The 25,085-nt window shown below is 43.5% G+C and overlaps 1 protein-coding gene across 2 annotated transcripts in view; it reads left to right on the forward strand.

Annotated features, from left to right (window-relative positions):
- LOC107388490 (contactin-1a) overlaps positions 1-16,141 on the forward strand; it is a 122,674-nt gene extending 106,533 nt beyond the window's left edge. For both annotated transcript variants that reach the window (XM_015964061.3, XM_054732870.2), the window contains exons 16-24: positions 2,878-3,039; positions 3,192-3,341; positions 3,917-3,987; positions 5,067-5,301; positions 7,809-7,912; positions 13,192-13,381; positions 13,476-13,588; positions 13,680-13,836; positions 15,924-16,141. In XM_015964061.3, the coding sequence (XP_015819547.1) occupies positions 2,878-3,039; positions 3,192-3,341; positions 3,917-3,987; positions 5,067-5,301; positions 7,809-7,912; positions 13,192-13,381; positions 13,476-13,588; positions 13,680-13,836; positions 15,924-16,000 (1,259 nt within the window). In that variant the 3' untranslated portion in view covers positions 16,001-16,141. The remainder of the gene's footprint in view (positions 1-2,877; positions 3,040-3,191; positions 3,342-3,916; positions 3,988-5,066; positions 5,302-7,808; positions 7,913-13,191; positions 13,382-13,475; positions 13,589-13,679; positions 13,837-15,923) is intronic.
- Positions 16,142-25,085: the final 8,944 nt, after the last annotated feature.

A 25,085-nucleotide genomic window follows, 5' to 3' on the forward strand; every position in this document is an offset into this window, starting at 1 on the left:
AGGTTACACTGAAACAGAATTCTTTCTCAACTGGCGGGGGGTTTGTCAGATTTTCTCCTAAAACTTGATGCAGTTGCTGTTTATGTGTGAGACAGTGGGGTTGCTGAGTCTGTGCCGAGCTAATGCAGCAACGTTTGTAATTCAACATCTGCTGGCAAAAAGCTCCAGAGCCAAAGTCAGTAAACAGGAGCAACCAAGAAGTTATACTTGTACCTTTAAGAAGCCACAGCATTTTTTGTTTTACTCAAAATTGGGTTAAGAAGACTAGAGGCTAATGTTGAGCTAACATTGCTAATGGTTTTTTGGAAGCAAATCGTCTGCTCTAAAAATATTTCAAGCTACTTTTCCAATTACCAACAACTCGATATTGCAGTGGAATGTATGTGTGAAGTGAATAACGAGTCAGTCGTGACGTTTTACTTCCTTCAACGAGTCGTTAAGACTCCTAGCCTGGCCTGCCCGACTTGTCTTCTGTTTAATTCTACACAGAGAACTAGTCCCGTTACTCACAGGCAGAGAGGCACATGAGGGGCGGGACTGCTTAAAAATAATCAATCAGAAAAAAGGCAGAAATGCCTACTGTACCACGTGATGCTGTAGTTTTTTAGCTGTAGTCAAAAAGAGCGTCTGGCGACTGTGCAAACATCTTCTTTTAGCAGAAAGGCTTTTAACGCTTCTTCTTGTTATGGTTTTAAAGACTTGTTCAAGTCATTTAGAACAGAGGAAAGAGCCGCAGCGAACGCCGCTTCAAACATTATGTTTATGAGAAACTCAGCGTCGCGGCATGTGTGTGACGTACGCTCCGCAGCGCTGATTGGCTCTGTTAGAATTCTCAGGGGGCGGGGTTATTTGAATAGAAGAGTTCCCATCCGCATGGGGCTGGCTGGTCAGGCTAGCAAACTCCTATAATGTCAGAGGCATATTATCGTAATAAGTGTATTAAGTGCTTCCTACCGTAAAATGCCTAAGACTGCTAACTCCAAATTAGACAAAGTATTTATATCTACTTACCAACTTAGTGTGTATGACTCGTCTTCGCCTGTCATCTAGAATCTTCCGGTGCTGATCCGTAACTGGCAACAGCCATGAAACTCACGGAACGGGAGTGAGAGAGTCACTGTTTGTGTAGCATTTGAAGCGTTTGACTGGGAGGACTCTTAGGTATTATAACTCCACATTTTAGATAAATATCTATAAAACCATATCATTATTTTGTGACTGTGTCTTTACTAATGTCAGTTAGCTTTGGAAGTCATCTTGAATCACGTTCATTGAACCTTTGGTGAAAACTTTCTGACAGCTCCAAGAAACTTTGTCAACTTTTTCATGAGATAAAAATGACACAATTTATATTTAGGTGGCAAGTAGTAAAAAGTAATTTGTATTAAGTAGCATAGCTTTTCAGTTCGTTAGAGGGTAGGAAAAGCTTTCACTCTGATTAAATCCTTCTTACTTCTGTCATTTTCTGCTCATTTGGAAAAAGTGAACTATGGCTGCTTTCTATGACTATGGTTGGGAGGGCAAACCCTGACGTAGCCTGGCTTTTCTATTAAGTTTTTCTTCATGAGCAGTTTGACAACCAAGAGAAACATTGGGTTTGAAAGGTTTTGGTGAAGCTGCAGTTTATTTATGTCACAGCGCTGGATGTTTTGATGCCTTAATATGTCAATTTTTGCTGAGGTCCTTGAAAAAAAATGTCATTCAGAAGTTTGAAGTTGTTCCATTGCTCAAGACAAGATAAAAAGTCTTAAGACAAAATGTTTGTTTTAAAATGGTCAGACTGTGTAATGGGGCAACGGTGGCACAGGAGTTAAGTGCTTACCCCCCATCGGAAGGTTGCAAGTTCGAGCCCCGCTCAGTCTGTTGCTGTCATTGTGTCCTTGGGCAAGACACTTAAATCCCATTGCAAAGAAAGAAAGAAAGGGTTTCTGGGGTCCAGCAGAACTTATTGACAACAGAAAAGTTGTTGAAACCCATTGAAAGATTTGTTGAAAATAAGAAACAGAAGATTTTCATTGCTCTGTGTGTAAAAGTGGCGTTAGTCCATGGATCTGAAGGTTACGTTTCACAGCTCTGTTGTCGAGCTGATCGATGCCAAAATGAGACTTTGGTTTTTTGTTTTTTTCAGTTTGACGGATCAAACATACATGTTGGAGGACACAGTCCTATTATTTCAGTGTCCATATTAGTAAAGATCTGTCCCTTTCCATGGGTAAATCAGCTTAAAGACATAAACCCTAAAACTGCTCATTATAGTGACACTCTTCTAAAGAAAACATCATGTCGTGAGACCGAGGGGTCAGGCATCGCAGCTTGGCTCCAAACTCCCATTAGCAAACGTGACAGCAGAGAGGTCTCACGCTGAGGCACGTGGGAGCGTAAAGGACTGTTGTTCAGCCGAGTGATGGAAAAGAGCTGCACACAAATCCCACATAAAAACCCTCCCAGGACTGGGAACGGCTTGAATGGTCACTCAGAGACAGCGGATGGGTTTACAGGGTTCAGCAGTAACATCTATGCTTTGTCCTTTTTTGTTTTATCTAAACTTTCCATGTTCTTGACAATTTTGCACTCTTGATAATAAAGATTTTCTTGCCTTAAAAAAAAAAAAACATTGCCTGCTGGTGGTGGTCGGAGGGTGTGCCCCAAGGCAGCTGTGGCTACATCATAGCTCATCACCACCAGGGTGTGAATGTGTGTGTGAATAGGTGAATGACTGATTGTGTTGTAAAGTGCTTTGGGGGGTCCCAGGACTCCACGTGCTACATCAGATACAGGCCATTTAATTTAAGATAAAGCTTTAGATTATTTAGAAAAACAAGATAAAGCAATCTTTTTTTTCAGTTCATCTTTTTCAACTCGTCATGTTTAACTCAGGTCCCCCCGGAGCCCCTGGTGGAGTACGAATAGTAAACAGAACAGATAAGAGCATGACGTTGGAGTGGTTCCGCGGAGCAGACCACCACAGCCCCATCTCCAAGTACATCATCCAGTACAGGGACCAGTTTTCTAAAGATGTCTGGAAGAACGCCACTACCAGTAAGATCTTGGCTGAGGGCAGATCATGATGGTTGTCTTTTAAAGATAAATAGAATGTATTATGCTTTAGTAAATGTTATAGTTCTTTGGTTACATTTTAAGAAAGTACAACATGTGCTTGGTCCTTTTTAATAATAATAACTTTTCCACAGTTCCCTCTGATGTTGAGGGGAACACAGAGACTGCCACAGTCATAAATCTGATCCCCTGGACGGAATATGAGTTCAGAGTCATCGCCATCAACACTCTGGGAACAGGAGATCCAAGCAGGCCGTCACCTAAAGAAACAACCCTGGATTCAGGTAAAATGGGTTTATTATTCCTGTTGTCTGACTGTATTTATTCCTCACAGAGCAGAAAAAGGAAGGAAGAGGATGGTAAGTAAATGTTCTAACAGCCTAGCTTTTTATTTAGTTACTTATACATTGTCATTCTATTATTGCCGTGTTTTGATGGCAGTAGAAATGAGTCAACAGTATTTATATTGTGCTTTGCTTCTAAAAGCAGACACAAGCTGCCAAACTAACCACAAACCACCACAAATGAGCATGTTGGTGAAATTGTACACTGAACTTCATCTATGAAATGTGAATCACAGACCTGCAGTGACCTCTCTTAAAATAATAATCACCAGTTGAAGGTGAGCTCAAGCGAGAGAGGCTTTTCCCTCACTGCCTCTCTGGCTGGCACGTTTCCTACACGCACGTTAAGAGCCGGAGTCTGGCGCAGGAGGAGACATCGATACTGTGTTTGCAGAGGAAGGATGTTTCAGTTGCACAGCCAGGACAAAGTTACAGCCTGTGTGGGTTGGCTTTGTTTGTGAGGATTTGTAGCATGTGGGATGATTTTTTTTCTTGCTGTTGCTGTCTTACTGCAGATCCTGTGGTGGCGCCCTCGGATGTCGGAGGGGGTGGAGGGGCCAGCAGAGAGTTGACCATTACGTGGACGGTGAGTCTGCATGTTCCACTCAACAAACTGGGGAGTGGAGAACAGATAGAAGCTCTCATAATGGCAGTTCATCATATGCTTAAATAGAAAAAAATAAAAAAAAGGTGGGAAAAGGACATGGTAAACCTGGTGTTTCAAAGTAATACATATGTTGCCACAACTTTAAGTAAAACAACTAAAAATATATTGTACTTCAAATTCTAAATCCACAGCAGGCATATGACTGCTAGCATACTTTTATTCATAATTTCATTGTATAGAAAGAGATTACTTGGCTAACTAACTGAAATGATGATTTTCTGTTCTACAACTGATTTTGTAGCAACAATTGCTTTAAAATTCAGGTTTACATGTTTTAGCTCTTCTTCCATCATGAGTTCTGAAAATGCCATAAAACATATTCTTGATCCAAAAGTCAGTTTTTATATCATGGTGTTATAGCGAAGTACGGTGGGTAGATCAAATAAAAATTAACAGTATCCCATACTGGTTACCTAACTTTAACCCACAAGAAAAACAGCCAATTTCACTCATCAATTTTCTCTCTTTCTATGTATGATCATTTCCTCTGGTGACATGTTTCTCCGTAGGCTCTAGGAGTAAACCTGCCTCACATTTTTTAATCAGAACTTTTAATTTTCCCATTTTTTACATTTAGTTGAATTCATAGTGTTTAGTTCTTTTGAAGTGCCTTGTGATTTTGGCACTATATAAAAAATAGTTTCTTCTTCTACCCTTTGACTTTTTTACAAATTGAGAGGACATGCATGAAATCAAAGCTCTTTGTTGCAAGGCCCACTACTCCCAGTCTGAGCAATCTTTCTTCATTTATATAATCTATGGCCTCACAAACTGTAAATTAGTGAGTGAAAAATGAGCCCAAACTTCTACTTGTTTGATCAATGCTCTAAAAACTTAGAGCCCTGTAGATACAGACGGGCACAAACAAGTGAGTACATGTTTTCTTAGAGAATGGACTTAAATAACTTTAATTATGAGATGGTCCTTTTGGAATACTGTGTCTCAGTGTCTTCAAAGTCTATTCCACATCATTCTTTTCTTTTATCTTTTGTCATCAGCCGGTACATCCTCAGTACTACTACGGGCCCAACTTTGGCTACATCGTCGCCTTTAAACCTCATGATGAATTTGAATGGAAGAGGGTGGCAGTGGCTGACCCCCAGGCCAAGCGCTACGTTCACAAAGACGCCAGCATCTCTCCTTTGACAAAGTTTGACGTTAAAGTTAAAGCATTCAACAACCAAGGAGAGGGACCCTACAGCCTTACAGCTGTCGTGTACTCTGCACAGGATGGTGAGCAATGACATCTGTCAACATTCAAACGCACAAACGTGATCTCAAACAAAGTAAGTTCTCATGTATTGTTCTGAGGAATTTTAATACCTGTTGAAAGTGAACATATCTTCCCGTGTGGGAAGATGAAAATGACCTGCGTCGCATGAACGAGAAAGCTTATCATTTGCCCAGTGATGTGAAGCATTTAGCTGACTTATTAACTTCCAGTGACAGACATTTGAGATAACACTGAGCAATCCAAACCCGATGGGTTACAGTGATGCCCTGCTGCCATGGTAACAGCTCAAAAACAATAGCCTTTTTAGGATATAAGCGTGACTTTAAAGTTCTCCTAACAAACCCCTTTGACTCCATGTGAAGCCGTGAATATCCAAGCCAGTGAGAAGATTTACCACTAAATAACAGCTTCTTTCCACATTGATCCACACAAGTTTAGTTTAGCATAAAACAACACTGTGTGTAAGAGACACTGAGTGTGCCAGAAGACCCTGTTATTATTGTAATCTACTGGTGAAATCAGCAACAACAGCCATAAAGAATGGAAAATTGCTTGCATGTAGTGCCTTCTTAGGGTTCTGCAACTCTCCAAGATGCTTCACAACACAATCAGCCATTCACCCATTCCCACACACATTCACACACTGGTGGTGATGAGTTACAATGTTGCCACCGCTACTTTGGGGCTCACTAATGGAAGCGAGGCTGCCGACCACTGGCACCAACAGTCCTGCAGCCACCACCAGCAGGCAAGGAGGGTTAAATTTCTTGTCCAAGGGCACAATGAGTGTGACAGACTGAGGGAGACAAGATCCAATAGTCTTTGTTGGTGATTCGGACACTAAGTGCTTTTCTCGCCATCAACAAGAATCTACATTAGCACTACTTTCTGTGCTTATGCTCAGGACCATCCTAGCCAATTTGAGGCCCTACGCAGACTTTTTTCCCCATCTTTCAGCTTGTCAGTGAAGTTGACCCCTGATTGGGAAGAAGCTGTGTGCTGTCAATAATTGTGGCAGCATCCGAAGTGTGTCCTTAGTGCTCTAGGTGCACCTTGACGCAGTGATGCACATCCTTAGTTCATTTGCAAAGGATGCGCCCCTTTACACAAAATGAGGCCTCATGGTTCACCAGGCCCACAGTGTAGGTAGACAGAAGCAACATTGCTTATGCTAAAAACAGGATAGTGCCTCTTTAGACTTTTAACAGACTTATCTATACACCAAGCCCTGGTGGTGTATCACTTATGAAGAATATTTCAGAATGATTTTTAAGTAAAATTCTTGGCGATAGTCACATCAAAAATAAACAACAAGCTCTACAATTATCACCAGATTAACATAGTTGCTTGTTTTATTTATAACCTGCTACAAGTTCCTGCAACAGATAGCAGTGCTGCTGATCTTAGCTCATAGGTGAATAAATAGAACATTTTGTGTTTTTTATTTCTGTACAAGAGTACAACGGCTTGAAATGTTTTTGTTTTTATCTGATGTCTCTTGCTGCTGCATATGTAAAGTTTCTGTTAAACCACTACAGGGTTGAAAGTCAACATTCAATCACTTCATCATATTTAAGGGACAGCAGTGGCTCAGGAGGTAGAGTGGTTTGTCAGGTAATAAGAAAGTTGCTGGTCCGATTCCGGCTCTGACCAGAGAATGCCGCTTTTGAGTCTTTGGGCAAGACACTTACCGTAACCTGCCTTGCCTGCTGGTGGTGGACAGAGGGACCGGTGGTGCCTGTGTTCGGCAGGCCTCGTCTCTGCAGCTGTGGCTACCTTGTAGCTCATCTCCACCAGTGTGTGAATGTGTGTGTGAATGGTGAATGACTGATTGTGTTGTGAAGCACCTTGAACCCTTGTTGAAGAACCCTAAGAAGGCACTATACACATACAGACCATCTCCCATATGTAAATAGACATTAAACACCAGAAAAAGAAAGTAAAAGATTTCTGGCAGCACTGGCATAGGGGGCAACTGTTGCGGTGGAGAGAGAGAGAGAGAGAGAGAGAGAGAGAGAGAGAGAGAGAGAGAGAGAGAGAGAGAGAGAGAGAGAGAGAGAGAGAGAGAGAGAGAGAGAGAGAGAGAGAGAGAGAGAGAGAGAGAGAGAGAGAGAGAGAGAGCCCAGCCATGCAAAAGCAGAGATAAGGACACATGCCAACTCAGACATGTGATGCATTAAAATTCGTCCATGGTGTGTTCTGTGTGTTGAGCGCATTCGGGCTTGTGGTAATCCATGTTGGGAGAACTGGTTTAGGGTTGAACTTTAGTGCACGCTGCTGCAGAGGTAAAGCAACCCTTGCACCAGGGCCCAGCTCAAACTTGCTACGCCACGCCTGGCAGGTAAAACTGATCAAGAAACGTAAAAAAAATATGTTTCTGTAAGTCAAAGTTTAGTACATGTTAATATTTCTAATATGCAGGATTATAAACAGTTTTATTACTATGTGTGTATATATAAATTATATAAATAAGAATATAAGATTTTATTATGTGTCTTTTGTACAGCTCCCTCTGAAGCTCCTGAAAATGTTGAAGGTCGAGTTCTTTCTGCCACAACTTCGACCGTCTCCTGGATTCCCATCCCAGAAAATAACATAGATGGATACCAGGTCGGTATCTGATAGTCTACTGCTGCTGACAGTCATAGGTTTTAACTCAAGCTGAGGCTATAGTCGGACGGTGGAAGGAATACTTTGAGGAGCTCCTCAATCCCACCAATGCACATTCTGAGGAGGAACCAGAGCTGGGAGGCCTGGGGATGGACTGTCCGATCTCGGGGGCAGAAGTTGCTGAGGTAGTCAAACAACTGCACAGCGGCGGAGCCCCGGGGGCGGATGAGGTTCGTCCTGGGTATCTCAAGGCTATGGATGTTGTAGGGCTGTCATGGTTGACACGTCTCTACAACATTGCGTGGTCATCGGGGGCAGTTCCTAGGGAGTGGCAGACCGGGGTGGTGGTCCCCATCTTTAAGAAGGGTGACCTGAGGGTGTGTTCCAACTATAGGGGGATCACACTCCTCAGCCTCCCTGCAAAGGTCCACTCCAAGGTACTGGAGAGGAGGGTCCGATCGATAGTTGAATCTCAGATAGAGGAGGAGCAATGTGGTTTTCGTCCTGGCCGTGGAACTGTGGACCAGCTCTATACCCTTGCAAGGGTGATGGAGGGGGCATGGGAGTTTGCCCAACCAATCCACATGTGCTTTGTGGATTTGGAGAAGGCTTATGACCGTGTCCCCAGGGGCACTCTGTGGGGGACGCTCCAGGAGTATGGGGTGGGTGGCTTTCTGTTAAGGGCCATTCAGTCCCTTTACCAGAGGAGCGTGAGTTTGGTCCGCATAGCCGGTAGTAAGTCGGACCTGTTCCCAGTGAGGGTTGGACTCCGCCAGGGCTGCCCTTTGTCACCGGTTCTGTTCATCACTTTTATGGACAGAATTTCTAGACGCAGCCGTGGTGTGGAGTGTGTCGAGTTTGGTGGCAGGAGAATCTCGTCTCTGCTTTTTGCGGATGATGTGGTCCTCCTAGCTTCATCCATCTCTGAACTTCAGCTCTTGCTGGGTAGGTTCGCGGCCGAATGTGAAGCGGCTGGGATGAGGATCAGCACCTCCAAATCTGAGACCATGGTTCTCGACCGGAAAAGGGTGGCTTGCCACCTCCGGGTTGGGGGAGAGGTCCTACCTCAAGTGGAGGAGTTTAAGTATCTCGGGGTCTTGTTCACGAGTGAGGGTAGGAGGGGTCGGGAGATCGACAGGCGGATTGGTTCGGCGTCTGCAGTGATGCGGACGCTGAGCCGATCTGTCGTGGGGAAGAGGGAGCTGAGCCAGAAAGCCAGGCTCTCGATTTACCGGTCGATCTACGTCCCAATCCTCACCTATGGTCATGAGCTTTGGGTAATGACCGAAAGAACGAGATCGCGGATACAAGCGGCCGAAATGAGTTTCCTCCGTAGGGTGGCCGGGCTCAGCCTTAGAGATAGGGTGAGGAGCTCGGACATTCGGGAGGGACTCGGAGTAGAACCGCTGCTCCTCCGGATCGAAAGGAGCCAGTTGAGGTGGTTTGGGCATCTGGTCAGGATGCCTCCTGGACGCCTCCCCGGGGAGGTGTTTCAGGCATATCCTGCCGGCAGAAGGCCCCCGGGTCGACCCAGGACACGTTGGAGAGGTTACATCTCCAATCTGGTCCGGGAACGCCTTGGGGTCCTGCCGGAGGAGCTGGTGGACAAGGCCGGGGAGAGGACGGCCTGGAGCTCCCTAGTTGGGATGCTGCCCCCGCGACCCGGACCCGGATAAGCGGAGGAAGACGACGAGACGACGACGACGACGCATTTCAATCTTTTTTGTTTTATTCTCTTTAAATATCGTTAAAATTGCTAATTTAAAAAAATACATTTTAAACACATTTTTTAAAAACAGATAGGGCATAGTTTAGAGGATTTTTGTAAACGGATTATGAACAGTTAGTATCTTGAATCATTTAGAAAGCTCTAAACAACCTCTGTTTGGAGAAATAGGGATTAGTTGTGACTAGATTAAGAGTTAACGGCTAGTTCGAGTGGGGCAAACTGAAGCAGCTTTAAGATAACTTTCTCTAAAATGTCCTAGGGGTTCATGCAAAGGCATTTACATTTATCTTCACATGCCCATGCCTCGTCTCGTCTCGTCTCGTCTTCCTCCGCTTATCCGGGTCCGGGTCGCGGGGGCAGCATCCCAACTAGGGAGCTCCAGGCCGTCCTCTCCCCGGCCTTGTCCACCAGCTCCTCCGGCAGGACCCCAAGGCGTTCCCGGACCAGATTGGAGATGTAACCTCTCCAACGTGTCCTGGGTCGACCCGGGGGCCTTCTGCCGGCAGGACATGCCCGAAACACCTCCCCGGGGAGGCGTCCAGGAGGCATCCTGACCAGATGCCCAAACCACCTCAACTGGCTCCTTTCGATCCGGAGGAGCAGCGGTTCTACTCCGAGTCCCTCCCGAATGTCCGAGCTCCTCACCCTATCTCTAAGGCTGAGCCCGGCCACCCTACGGAGGAAACTCATTTCGGCCGCTTGTATCCGCGATCTCGTTCTTTCGGTCATTACCCAAAGCTCATGACCATAGGTGAGGATTGGGACGTAGATCGACCGGTAAATCGAGAGCCTGGCTTTCTGGCTCAGCTCCCTCTTCCCCACGACAGATCGGCTCAGCGTCCGCATCACTGCAGACGCCGAACCAATCCGCCTGTCGATCTCCCGATCCCTCCTACCCTCACTCGTGAACAAGACCCCGAGATACTTAAACTCCTCCACTTGAGGTAGGACCTCTCCCCCGACCCGGAGGTGGCAAGCCACCCTTTTCCGGTCGAGAACCATGGTCTCAGATTTGGAGGTGCTGATCCTCATCCCAGCCGCTTCACATTCGGCCGCGAACCTACCCAGCAAGAGCTGAAGGTCAGAGCTGGATGAAGCTAGGAGGACCACATCATCCGCAAAAAGCAGAGACGAGATTCTCCTGCCACCAAACTCGACACACTCCACACCACGGCTGCGTCTAGAAATTCTGTCCATAAAAGTGATGAACAGAACCGGTGACAAAGGGCAGCCCTGGCGGAGTCCAACCCTCACTGGGAACAGGTCCGACTTACTACCGGCTATGCGGACCAAACTCACGCTCCTCTGGTAAAGGGACTGAATGGCCCTTAACAGAAAGCCACCCACCCCATACTCCTGGAGTGTCCCCCACAGGGTGCCCCTGGGGACACGGTCATAAGCCTTCTCCAAATCCACAAAACACATGTGGATTGGTTGGGCAAACTCCCATGCCCCCTCCATCACCCTTGCAAGGGTATAGAGCTGGTCCACAGTTCCACGGCCAGGACGAAAACCACATTGCTCCTCCTCTATCTGAGATTCAACTATCGATCGGACCCTCCTCTCCAGTACCTTGGCGTAGACCTTTCCAGGGAGGCTGAGGAGTGTGATCCCCCTATAGTTGGAACACACCCTCAGGTCACCCTTCTTAAAGATGGGGACCACCACCCCGGTCTGCCACTCCCTAGGAACTGCCCCCGATGACCACGCAATGTTGTAGAGACGTGTCAACCATGACAGCCCTACAACATCCATAGCCTTGAGATACCCAGGACGAACCTCATCCGCCCCCGGGGCTCCGCCGCTGTGTAGTTGTTTGACTACCTCAGCAACTTCTGCCCCCGAGATCGGACAGTCCATCCCCAGGCCTCCCAGCTCTGGTTCCTCCTCGGAATGCGCATTGGTGGGATTGAGGAGCTCCTCAAAGTATTCCTTCCACCGTCCGACTATAGCCTCAGTTGACGTCAGCAGCTCCCCATCCCCACTGTAAACAGTGTGAGCGAGTTGCTGCCTTCCTCTCCTGAGGCGCCGGACAGTTTGCCAGAACCTCTTTGGAGCCGATCGATAGTCTTTCTCCATGGCCTCACCAAACTCCTCCCACGCCCGAGATTTTGCCTCGGCAACTGCCACTGCTGCACCCCGCTTGGCTATCCGGTACCTGTCTGCTGCCTCCGGAGACCCACAGACCAGCCACGCCCTGTAGGCCTCCTTCTTCAGCCTGACGGCTCCCCGAACCTCTGGTGTCCACCAGCGGGTACGGGGGTTGCCACCACGACTGGCACCGGCCACCTTACGGCCACAGCTAGCAACAGCCGCCTCGACAATCGCAGAGTGGAACAAGGCCCACTCGGACTCAATGTCCCCCACTGCTCTCGGGACGTGGTCAAAGCTCTGTAGCATAATATAACAAATGTAATGCAGCACAGTATGTAGTGGCAACTTGGAGAAACTCCATCTGAAAATGTGCCCCACCTACCAACAAAACCTTTTCTATAAGTATTTATTTATTTATTTTTTTACCGTGTCCTGTCTGGCTGTGAAGCAAGCAGAATTGATGTCTGAATGCTGGTGACAAGCCTTACAGATTTATTCTCAGGTGGAGCATCAAAGCGTTTGCTTTTAATGTCACGCCTGATACTTAAAACTTTATTGTTATTGTTGTTGAATGCTTTGTAATTCCGACCAGACACGGAGACAGAGGTGAAAGAGAAAGGAAGAGAAAAGGTGGAGAGAGGGGGGGGGGGGGGGTTCCACAAAAATAAACAATGAACAAGAGTCTGCTTCTAGACCTGCAGAAAAAGACAAAAAAAAAAAAAAAAAAAAAAGGACACAAAAAAGGGACACAACAACAATACAACAAGATCTACCTATCACTGCGTCAACTTGATGAAAAAAAAACAAAAAAACAATATATATATATATATAAAATCAACATTGCTTAACTGAAGAATCACGATAATAAATCACAGTGCATTAAGTGCCCACCATAGTCTTAAGACCTGTGTTTAACATACCCAAGCCCATACTTTTGAGAGCACCATGTGAGCACCTGTGTGTGTACACGCGCTTGTTTATTTAAGGTTTCTCTATAGGAGCGTCCAACAGAGAGTGTGAGGGACCACAGATCCGCCCCCCAAAGATGCGCAGGAGACGGGGGGAGCTCCAAGTCCCAGAGATCCAGGCGTTGCCCCAGAATGCAGGAACCCCAAAACCTTTTCTATAAGTAGATGTAAAAGCATTAGTTCTACCCTAGAAAGTGGCCAAGTGGGAGTGTGTAGCTTCCTGGTGCTAGGGGTCCGTACATAGACCTGATTTTATGGTTATATGGTATGAAGCCACCAATATTTTTCAACAGCTGGACATCATTTTATCCATTTTCAACAACATTTCGGTGAATATTTCCAGATATAAACTGTAAAAACTACACATTTTCTCTTTAAGCCTTCTTTCTAATTATGCAATGACGCCATTCCCCTCCCAATCTTCCTGAAATTCCTGCAGAAATAAGGTGAATCCCATTCATCTTTCTGTCATTTCTTCTGGCTTTCAGATAAAGTATTGGAGGAATCACGAAGATGGTGAAGGTGGAGCCCAACGGGTGGTGCTGCCAGGCACAGAGAACCACACCAAACTTGAGGGATTGAAGCCCAACTCGGAATACCTTATTGAGGTCCGAGGCTACAACTCTGCGGGATATGGCCCTCCCAGCAGCCACTTTAGGATCCACACCAAGAAACCCCGTATGTTGTACTGTGGAACAATGACACATCGTGTTGCTCCACACAACATCTAAGGGGTGTTATTGATAATGTTTTGCTTTATTTAATGTACCAGCTCCAGACCGACCTCCCAAAATACTAAGTGCAAAGATAAAGGGCCAGTCTGTAAATATAGCCTGGGAGCACGTAGAACCATTGGCTAACGAGTCAACAATAGATGGCTACAGAGTACGTACAATGTTTTTGTTCACCTCTGGCATTAAACTGTAGGCACTCAGAGCTGGGCACTCTTCAAAAGCGTATTATTTTATCTTCCTAGGTGCTGTACAAGCAGAAGGGAAACTCTGTGGGCACTCTGTACACAACCAGTAAACGGCACATTGACCTTCCGTGGCATGCAGATGAAGAATACGTCGTGGAAGTGCGGGCGCACACGGAGGGAGGAGACGGGGCTGTGGCACAAACCAGCATCAAAGGTAAAACATAAACTCTCAGAGATGATTGACATGAGATTTTAATTATACTTCACAGTTTGTGAGGATTTATCTATGCTTAAGTATTGTTTGACAAAACCAGGTAACAGTTTGGATTTCCTTTAAGTAGATTTTTCTCCGTGGGTAAATTAAAAAGAGTAATTCGGTGTAATCCGTTTAAGAATATCCCTGCCATCTTTGTGAAGATTTGCATCAGTCAAACACAAAATAAAGACTTTTGTGACATTTAGCCTCTTTGGAGTTGAGATGAAACAATGTGACTATTCATTCTGCTGTTTGCTGGGGGGATTAAAATAGGCTCAGCGGTAGCAGGAGGTTATCATTTGAGGGCAGGGGTTTCTAACGGGCCTGAGCTAAGTCATCACATCAGGTTTCATACCTCAGACTGGAGGAACGAGCTGGTCCGTGACTAAAGCCTTGATGGCCCACTGACCGGATCCTCCCGCTGCATGGCTCATGGTATGGCACGCTGTCGAGACAGAGGAGAACATAAGCCTCTGTAATTGATCTTGATGAGGAAACGAAACCCTTCTTTTGGTTTTCTTTCTTATTCCTTATCATTCGGCCCAGATCCCGGCTGACAGCTTGATTCAGGAGACTCTGGGAATTTAAGGTGGGAAGGATTTCAAATGAAAGGAAATTGATAGAGAGGCTTTTAAAGGGATTTTCTGGCTATTGTGAAGTTTTCTGTGTCACGGTTTTGTATAATTATTATCTCACCCAGCGTAGAGCTCCTGAATGGCCTCAGTTTGGAAAAATGGTTGATCTGACAAATTAGACCTAGCCCGATTGCAGGTATATTGCTGCTGCTTTCAAATAACTCCAAACACCCAGATCTTGCAGTTGCTCATGTAAACATTATTTTATAAACTGTTGTCAAGTTCACATCGGATTATTTTGATGAAATCATAAATAATTCCTGCCAGATGTGACCTTGCCACATTTAGCTGCTGCTAGTGTTATTTAGTAGTGATGGGAATTCCGGCTCTTTTTAGAGAGCCGGTTCTTTTGGCTCAGAGAACCAGAGTTTATTTATTTATATATTTTTGTGGATTTCTGTCTACGCTCAGGGAGATAATCTGCCTACCCAACACCTGCAGGAACACAGCTTTATGAACAAATACGATATTATAACTTTTTGTCTTGTTTTACCTCCATATCTGTGTTAAAGCCGCAACAGCAAATCTACAGAACAAGCTAGCTTTTAAACACAAAGTGACATGTCTACATTTGTAATTCTATATTTTTTTGCACCTTAAATCTGCTGTGTGTGTGTGTGTGTGTGTGTGTGTGTGCGTGCGTGCGTGCGTGCGTGTGTGTGTGTGTGTGTGTGTGTGTGTGTGTGTGTGTGTGTGTGTGTGTGTGTGTGTGTGTGTGTGAGAGCGTGTGCTTGACATCTATTTTAGCCTTAATCTTTTATTTTACTTATTTTTTACAACCTCCTTCTGTGAGCTATCTTTAGCGAGCGCAAAGTTAGTTTGGTTGTACACCTGTGCAATGACAATAAAAGGATCTTGAATCGTGAACTCTCATCCCTCCCGTCGGGTATCCTCCCTAGGCCACGTCCGCCAGAACGGGAAACCTGCATTGTCAGAGGAAACGAGAAAGTACCAAACTCCAGTCATTGTTTTCTTGGTCTAAACGTCTTTTGCTGTCCATGACTTCAAATGGTGTTTCTCTTTTTGGGTAATTTGTCCTAAAGTTGAAGTGGTAGCAGCCGGCTGTTTCTCCTTCTCTGATTTTACTGAGCAGAGAACCTGTCACACCAGTGGGGTTCTGTTTATACGTGAGTGTGTAATGAATGGAGGAGCCAGGGAAGTGCAGCGGTCCAACGGGACGACAACCGGATGGTCCAGTAGTTGGTTTCAGACCAAGCTGAGCTGTTGGCTGATGTTTTTAGACAAATGCGAGGGAACCACTTCATTATTTTTAATTTTTTTATCTCCACAATATATTCAAAGCTATACTGTGTCTTACATTGTTAAGAGATGTTTTATACTAACTTGTTTTCCAGATTTATCATAGCTTGGAGTCCAAGAATGAAAATAAAAGATTTATTTCTCTTTCAGGTGGAGGAATCCTGCCCACCGCATCCCCCAGCTTACTCCTCCTCCTCCCGATGGTTCTCCTCCTCCTGAATGTTTGAATGTAGTGCCATCTTTCCCTTCTTGTTGTACCACGGAGAATCCTGCAGTTGCTTAAGGTTTACACCTATTGGGATTTGGGAATCTTTCCACCCAAATTCGTATCCCGCCCTTGTTTTCCGGGATGTCACTTTCCAGCTCTCTCTTCGCCTCTCTGGGACATGTGTGTGGAAAAAATAAAAACACAGGAAATGGAAACAAAAAAGGAAACAGACAATGACATTCCTTATTTATCCACGGAGAGCTTCTTTGAAAGGAGTGTCGAAAGGGATCTGTCAACTTCAAAGGCCTTATATAAATGATTGCTCTTGTCTTTCACAGTGATTTGCTTTAGGTTGGATCGTAACTGGAAGTTTGTATCATAACACTTGCATGGGTTTTCTCTTTTCCCCGAACCTAAGCGGATTTGTCTGACATTAAAATAAAGAAAAAAGAAAAAATGCATCAACCCTTCAGTGCATTCCACAAGGTAAACAAATTGCTGTGAAGGGCAAGTGCATGAATTTATGAAAAAAACTTTGTTTCTTCATTTACAGTTTTGTGGCATTTAAGGAAAATAAAGCAAACACTGTCTTACAGCGATACAGTCAAAGCAAATCTCAACCTGTTGCACACTTTTTATAACAAGCTTAGAGAGAATTTATGTCATGCTGAATTAATATATTCAATAACTGATATTATCATATCTAATAAAGTGTACTGTCAATAATATTTGAGGAAGCTGATTTTAACTATATCTGGTGCTTATTTTTAAACTGTAACACATTTTCTGTTACTACCACTTCCAAACTCTGTGTGCCAGTGTCACATGAAGAGAAACTGAATTGCAGAAGATCTGGAAGAAAATCGGGCAGTGATGTTTTTTTTTTCAAAGCTTCAGCATTTTGTTTAATTTTGAGACCCGAAGCTGGATAAACAATCTGGCACTAGGCCCACTTTGTTTTGACTGTATCATTAGGGCCTCATTGATGCCAGCTGGTGCTTTGCAAGAATGTCAGCATTTCATGTCACCCCTCTTATTGTTGACTTTGTGTGAGAGTCATAATTTCAACAGAAATCATGAACTGTACCGTTGTTAAATGTGTAACGTCGGACCAACCTGTGGCAACTTTTTAACAAGACCAACGGCAGTCTTGTGTCGGTTCCTGATCTAAATATCAACAGGTAAACAAAAGCCATCGGCACTAAGAGCTCATCCAAAGCTCTCGATGTTGTTTTGAGTTCACCTTGTTAGTTTTTTTTAATAACATGATCTGAGTCATATGAACTTTATTAATTTGTGTTTTTTGTTTCTTTGTGATGATCCTATTTGTATGTATTGGCCCATCACTGATTGGTCAGTTTAAAAAAAAAGTTTATTTCCCTCTAAAAGGAGGAGCAAATGCTGCGTTTTGAGTTCCTCCAGGTGATCGGCTGCATGACAGACGCTAGTCATGCTTCGTTGCATTGTGACAGTATCAATGTCCACCACAAAGTGCTTTTCCTGGTTTATCTTCATGCCACAAATCATCAGAAAAATGGGTTGCCAAATGCATGAATGCCTTGAACTTTGACATTTTTTGGACGAAGCAGTGGCTCAATATATCATGCATGAGATCAGAGACAAAGTGGTGCATAACTTTGCAACATACCAACATCGTAGAAACTTCTAGGACTCTTATGAAATACATTCCATCCCTGAGTGGCATCCCTTTAAGTCAGAGGTAGTAGATCTTAGACTAATATGTGCATTAGCCGCTAAGCTTCAGGAAAACCCAACATTTCACATGAAGCCTCTATGGAGAAAAGCTTGTAAACTGACTAAAGGAATCTCACTCTGTTTAAAAAAAAAGTCCTGTAGTCTCGTGCAAACATGATGTTTAGGATCTGATGGCATCGTGGAATTGGCAGCTCGCCTGGCTGCTGGCTGGAATTCAGAAATCTGCTGGATGTGAAGGGCACAAATGAGGGATGAAGCTGAAACCTCTCATTGGACAAGGAACAATAAAAGTGTAGTTAACTATAACCTGGCTCTAATGTTCATTTTGTTTTCTGAAGCTTAATTTTTATGTTTGATGTCTACAGAAACATGGACCACCCTGAAAGCATGTGTTTCACTCACATATTACCAGTTTATTTAGTTTGAAAAACATGAGAAAATATAGGTAACTCAGGGAAAATTACTCAAAAGTTAAAGTACTGTACTTCACAGTGTCCTATGGTAGCTACCACCCTGGGACTGGGAGATTGGGGTTCAAATCACGGTCGGGTCATACCAAGGACTTTAAAAATGGGACCTACTGCCTCCATGCTTGACACTCAGCTTTAAGGGGTTGGATTAGGGGGTTATACCACCATGTTCCCGAGCACAGCCACAGCTGCAGCTCACCACTCCCCACAGGAATGGGTCAAATGCGGAGATGTAATTTCACCGATGTGTGATGACTAATGGGACTTTAACTTTATACTATCAAAAACTCCAAAGGGCTGGAACGAGGTGCTAAAAGACAACAATGAACTAGCAACTGAAAGGATAGCAGAGAGAGGTTAAATACAGGTAAACACAGCTGGGATGATTCGGGTTAACGAAGGACAGGAAGTGGTACAGAGGAGATAGAAGAATACAGAGGTGTGACCAAGTCAATGCTTTGCGAGTCACAAGTAAGTCACAAGTCTTTCCAGTCAAGTCCAGGTCAAATACAATCAAGTCCAAGTCGAGTCCAAAGTCAATGATGTGGAAGTCCAAGTCAAGTCCAAGTCCTTAACTTTGAATTTTCAAGTCATTATCAAGTCATCTGTCCAACTTCAATTTAATAACGGTGATAATAAATAAATTCCAGAAATAAAGTTTCTTAAAGCTTCATTTATTTGCTTAAACAAGCAGAAAGTGCAACTGAAACTGATTATAAACAAAGTGCTGCTGTATTCAGCAGAACAAGATCAAACCAAGAACGAAGAACGATTTATGATTTTTGTCCATGTCGTGCCACTTTTGTGCTAAAATATCAAATATGCTCAAGTCATCAAGTCAACAAATGCAAATTGGCCTTGCATGAAAGCGTCATCAGAATGATTGTCAGTTATGCGGACCAATGGTTCAGATGATCCACCCGGAAGTAAACAATCGTCCGCAACACCTTTGAGTTGATTGCAGTCAGAGGAGCCCACGGTGCAAACTGGCAGTTTTTTCTGACTTTACCATTATCACCAGTCAGTAAATGAGCAATGGATTCTCTGGGTTCCTTGGACAAACAAATGCCATGCACACCTAATCCATCATCATTATCCTTCAATCATTTCATTTATCAGTGACAATTTTGACAACCTCCCCCTCTTCCACTTTTTGTCCATCTGAAAGCCCCCCCCCCCCCCCCCCACACACACACACACACGCACACACACACTCCTAATTCTATTCCCGTATTAGATGGTGTTTCAGCCCATCCCCTGTTAGAGATAAGACCTGTTCTGGTTTGCCAGGAAGACTCAGCTGTGAGAGTTTGTCTTCTGTAGGATATCAAGCAGATGAAAGGTAAATTGATAATGCTTCTCTTCTTGGAGGAGGTCAGAACAAATCAATCTGATTTAGATCTTCGGTTTCAGTCAAATCCATCACAGTCATTCAGGGAAATCAGCTCACCTATGAGAGAACAAAAGATAGATCCTTCTTTTTCCCTGTGATAGCACAGCTGTTTTGTTGTTGCTTCATATCCGATAATGCTGCTGGTGGCTTCGTGGCACCATTTCATAAAATAAATAAAAATAAGTAAATAAAAAATAAAAGTGAAACTATAATCCTTTATTTAGAGGACCTTATGACTTCCTTGTTCTCGGGTTTTTGTTGTTCACACAACGGTTTGTATAAATGTGTAAACCCACACATGTTCTTTGACAGCTCAGACAACACAAAATACTATTTGAATTGCAGAGTTAAACCCAAAGACCAGAAATGTGATGCTGTCTGACAGGACTGAAGTGTGTTGCAGCATCAGGATAAAACACTGAGAAGGGCACAGGCAGACAGCTTTCAAAACAAAGATCTCAACAGAGATGTTGAATTTAGTCACCAAAGAAATATCCTTGATTTGAGAAATACGCTGAATTTAATTTACAGAAAAAAGCCATAATTGAGGAACAATGACATGACAAAGTTTATTAATCAGTTTAATCTGTGCAGGAATTCTGCTGCCAAAACTATCCGGAGAGCTGTGATTGGATGAGTGACCCTTGCTGGATGAAGAGGTAACATTATTACACACAAGTATTATGGGGCTTGCACACCAGCATCGGCTCCATTCCACCAAGACACGGTATGTGTTCACATATTTTCCACATGCAACTGTTTTTCTTTTCAGCCCTCATCTCAAAGCAGTCTGCTTCGGGCTGAACTGGTCCAGCACACCCACTGACAACTTATTGGCCAGCTCAAATTCATATAGGGGGAGCTTCTGATTGGCAGGTAGAATCAGCCAGCGGCTATGGGTACTTCCATGCGCGATCCGTTAAAATTCTGGATACTGAGGAGAAAACAATGGCTCTGACTGAAGCCGTCTCTTTTTTTCTGTCTCTTTCTGGGGAGCACACACACACACACACACACACACACACACACACACACACACACACACACACACACACACACACGCACACACACACACACGCGCACACACACACACACACACACACACACACACACACACACATACACACACACACACACACACACAGAGCGCTGCCAGGCTTGAGCTGCGCCAGGACAGACACTGCAGGATGCAGTATTAGTGTCAGAGTCTCCAAAAGCAACATTGCTCGCAGCTGCTGTTGTTTACTTTAAAGAGCAAATTGCAGGTAACTTTTTTTCTAATTCATATAAAATGCTGTCCGAAAATACAATTTGAAATGCTTATTGTGGATATTTGGTTTTAAAACAGCAGTTTTCTAGTAAAAAGTGGCCTTTCTGAGCAAAGCTTCTAAAAAGGCTCTTTTTTCTAAATCTGAACCTCTGACGTAACCAAAGGGAGTTAGAAGCTAGGCTGCCTCAGCTCAGTGTGGAGAGTGGCTAGTTTTAGGGTAGAGAGGTCATGTGATCCAGTCAGTGCGTGTGTTTTTGGGTTGTGTTCATGTTGATAAACCATAGTGTGTGAAGGCTGTACCAACTCCAGCCTGTCTGGACATCGAGTCCACGGGTTTCCAGATCAGAGAAACAACGCCTCTATCTCCGTGCCCGAGGGCGTTTCTGCAGCTGAAAGACGGACTTCTGTAGCCCACATCGGTCGGTACCGGGACAGAGAGGTCCACGCTGGGCTCCGGAGACCCGTGGTGGGGTTTAAAAATGAAATGCATATTTCTGAAGCTCAGATCACCATCAGAACCAGGTCAGAACCGACCACCAGAAGAGATGCACAGTTCAGCGGGCCAGTTGGTTTCCGGGTCGGAACCGGATCAGAACCGCCACCCGGACAACCAGGAGAGCATCATGTACAGCATGGACGTCACTAGGATTGAGATATAGGGGGGGCTTAGCCCCAGGAGCTTGACCTCGAACGTTTTTTGTCACACCCTGCAAAAACTTTGTCAATTAATTCATTATCTGAAGAACATTTAACAAAACCTATTATTTTATCACTTTCTATTCCTTTCCTATTTTTGTGCATTTTCTCTCTTCTTTTCATAAAAAATAACACTTAATCAGTTCATTAGTGGGGTCTATGTTGAAGAAAGATTTTATATAAGTCCATTAAAAATTAGATATGTTATATTTCCAAATAAAGCTATTCATTTCAGTCTACTGCACTTAACAGGGGGAAATGTTGTAGTCATTTATTTGTTTAATTACAACTTGTTTAACTATAACTGTTACTGAAATGTGACAATAAAGAACAAATGAATAATTGTAAAACTTTTTTTCTGCCAAATGAGTGTGCAGTTGACAGTTTTAATATATGAATAACACTGCTATGATATGGAATAAAGGAGTATGTAATTAACAATTACAAGACAAAATAACAGTATATATAAAAATATCCAGCAAGTAGTAGAACTTATAATACAGAAAGTCAACTATACAGATACAACTTGACATAAGGTTGCAGGCCAGATGATAATTATAGTTATTTTTTTCTCAATGTTTCTTACCTGTTCACTCCTAAATAGAAAACTGTTCAATTTTGCTTGGGAACTTTGTGCTCAGGTAAATGGTCATAACGATGCGCTCGCCCCTGTTTTTGCTGTAGATCACTGACCTTGACCATGCAGATCTCCTCAGCATCAACCACCTGGTCTCTCTCTTGTTCCTCACTCACTCTCTTAAAAATCTTCGTATATCCATCTAGCCAACACATTGAAAAACATTTTCAGTTTCTAATGCCAAGACAAATGCTACTATGCCATTTAGTTTTCACTCACAATAATTGAAACAGCCATTGGTGGATAAATGGTACAGAATATGGACAACTGTTAGCCTAATATAGCCCATGTTTGGTTGCTCATGATGATAGCATTTTCCATAACGTCACATTAGGCTGCCAAAATTTATGTTAAAGTTAGACGGGTACAACATCTCCTTTCTTTACCATAGGTAAACATAGGAAATATTAAGCAATTGACAACCCACATGGAAAGAATTCATATAAACATATAGGTTTTAATATATGTTTTGATATAGCTTTTAAATATATGTGACATATATAAAACTGGCTGTTTATTATAGATACATAAATGTACCTATAATATAATATATATATATTATAGAAGAAATATGTAATATAGAAAAACGGTCAATAATATACACATTCGGCCATATTCTGATTCAGGTTTTTAGTGTGGAGTGATTTTTGTGCCACCAACTGGAGTGTGCAGTGATAAATCTGCAAGAGCACGTCGTATGCAGCCCTCTCTCTGCATGCTCAACTCCGTCTCTGCCTGCACAAATCTCCCTGCTGTTGCTCAATTTGCAATTTACAAAGCAATGTAGCCTCTCCGTCAGCCAATCAGAGAGCTCTCCATTATGCAATCAAAGCATGTCCAGGAAATACTGGCAGGAAAATTGCACTTTTTTCAGATAAAGAGGACTTTATATAATTATATTTAATTAGGTTGATTAACCCTCCTCTTTTCCTGGGACATTTCCACTGTTCACTTCCTTTTACACATCAAGGGATCATTTATGTCTAACCAAACAGAGAAGAAACACTTTATATGTTGAAATTAAAAGTCATTTTTAACTGAAAAGAGTGCAATTTAACAGTTTTAGGAATAGGCAATGTGTCTTTCCTGGAAGTCAAATATGGTCACTCTAATCATGACACATGAATTACAACAAATTATCTTGCAGGCAGTGGATGGTGACTGGTAGCTAACCAGCAGCAGAAAGCAGTTCAATAAGCTGTTAAATTGGTGTTTTTCTGTAAAGCAGTGTTTCCTGGACATGCTTTGATTGGATAAAACAGAGCTGTCTGTGATTGACTGGTGGAGAGGCTACTTGTTGAGGAGAGCAGGGAGAGATTTGCATGTGCAGAATTCAGTGGCGGGCGGTGCATTCCACCCCTGGGCCTTCAGTGATTTCCTATTCAGTCCAATCTAAATTAATACACCTTAAAATACCATCAATAGGACATCACAGCTGGAGAAGCCTCTCTCTCTCACACACACACACACACACACACACACACACACACACACACACACACACACACACACACACACACACACACACACACACACACACACACACACACACACACACACACACCAGTGGCTGGGCAAGACACGTAATATCCGGAGCCTTTAAAATCAAACTCGCTTTCCCAATTGAGAGTAGGAAACTAAGACCACGGATACTGTCAAATCTCAAAAATGAAAGATGGGTTTAAGAGATGAGACAATACAATAAATAAGTAAAGCAAACACATTATTTGCATTTGTTTTGGAGAAAATTGCACCGCAAAACAATTGAACATGTTGGCGCAGCTGCACACACCACATTATACACAATATAAATTGCATAGAAACAGAACACATAGAATAATTTCATTTAGCCGTTTTATTTCATTACCATTCATTATTAACAAAATAAAATGACAAAACATTAAAAAATACTAATGAAATGTTTCTACTCACCAACATAAATGTCCAGCATGGATCTCCTGCTCATTAGAAAATAAAATCCATCCTACTTTCTTTCCTCAGGAAAACCTCATTGGCTCTGTACAGTTTATCCGTGCGCTTCATGTCCATGAGTGGATCCTTTTTTATGGACATGGAGGCTAATGCTGAAAGCCGTGTTTGTCCGATGGTCCGGTCGTGTTTCTGGCGTACATTTTAACGCGCTTTAATGCTACCAAATCCATCTGATGCGAGCAACAGGCATTCCCAGCAGAATAACCTGCAGCAGTTCTCTGAAGCTGTTAGCCATGGGTACCGTTCATAGTTGCTTGCCTGAAAATGACGAACAAATCCTTTCCCCAGCTGGGACAAGCCAGCTAGCATTGGAGTCGGACGACCTGTTCTCACAAGATCCATTTTTTCTTGAAAGGTCCATCTGGAAAATTGTGTGGCAAGTAAATCTGCAACCAAGTCTGTCTCTTCTCCTCTTTCAGCCATCATGTGTTCAAAAATACACCGATAGCTGCCTATAGATACAAATCTCCGTGTTTAGTTTTGATATTTTGCTTCATGCCGCTAGAAAAGTTCTAACTACTGCTCATCCAATCACAGGATGCGTTCATGTCAACTTTTGCGTGAGGCCAGCTAGCTGGCCCTGGCCAAGCTGACTCGTGAGCTGATTGGCTATCGCAACTGGCTCGTCTCTGTTCACTTACAGCGGACAGTGGGCTTCTCGATTGATTCTGAAGGCCTAGAGCAGACTTAATCTGCCTGAAAACAAGCTAGCTTAAATCTGATTGGATAACACCCAACCTTGGCATTTTAACACTGGAAGCAGCGCGGCCAAGTGGGTATAATAGGATATAAAGAAAATAGACCAGTGAACATTTTTTTATTTAAAAATATTTACCAAAGGAAAAAAAATACATTTACGTTTTTGAGTAAGTTTAGGCCAGCAGAGAAGGCTTTGCTGGCCCTGACTGCCCACCACTGGCAGACTTGATC

This window comes from Nothobranchius furzeri, chromosome 4 (assembly GCF_043380555.1).
Source record: "Nothobranchius furzeri strain GRZ-AD chromosome 4, NfurGRZ-RIMD1, whole genome shotgun sequence".
Lineage (NCBI taxonomy): Eukaryota > Metazoa > Chordata > Actinopteri > Cyprinodontiformes > Nothobranchiidae > Nothobranchius > Nothobranchius furzeri.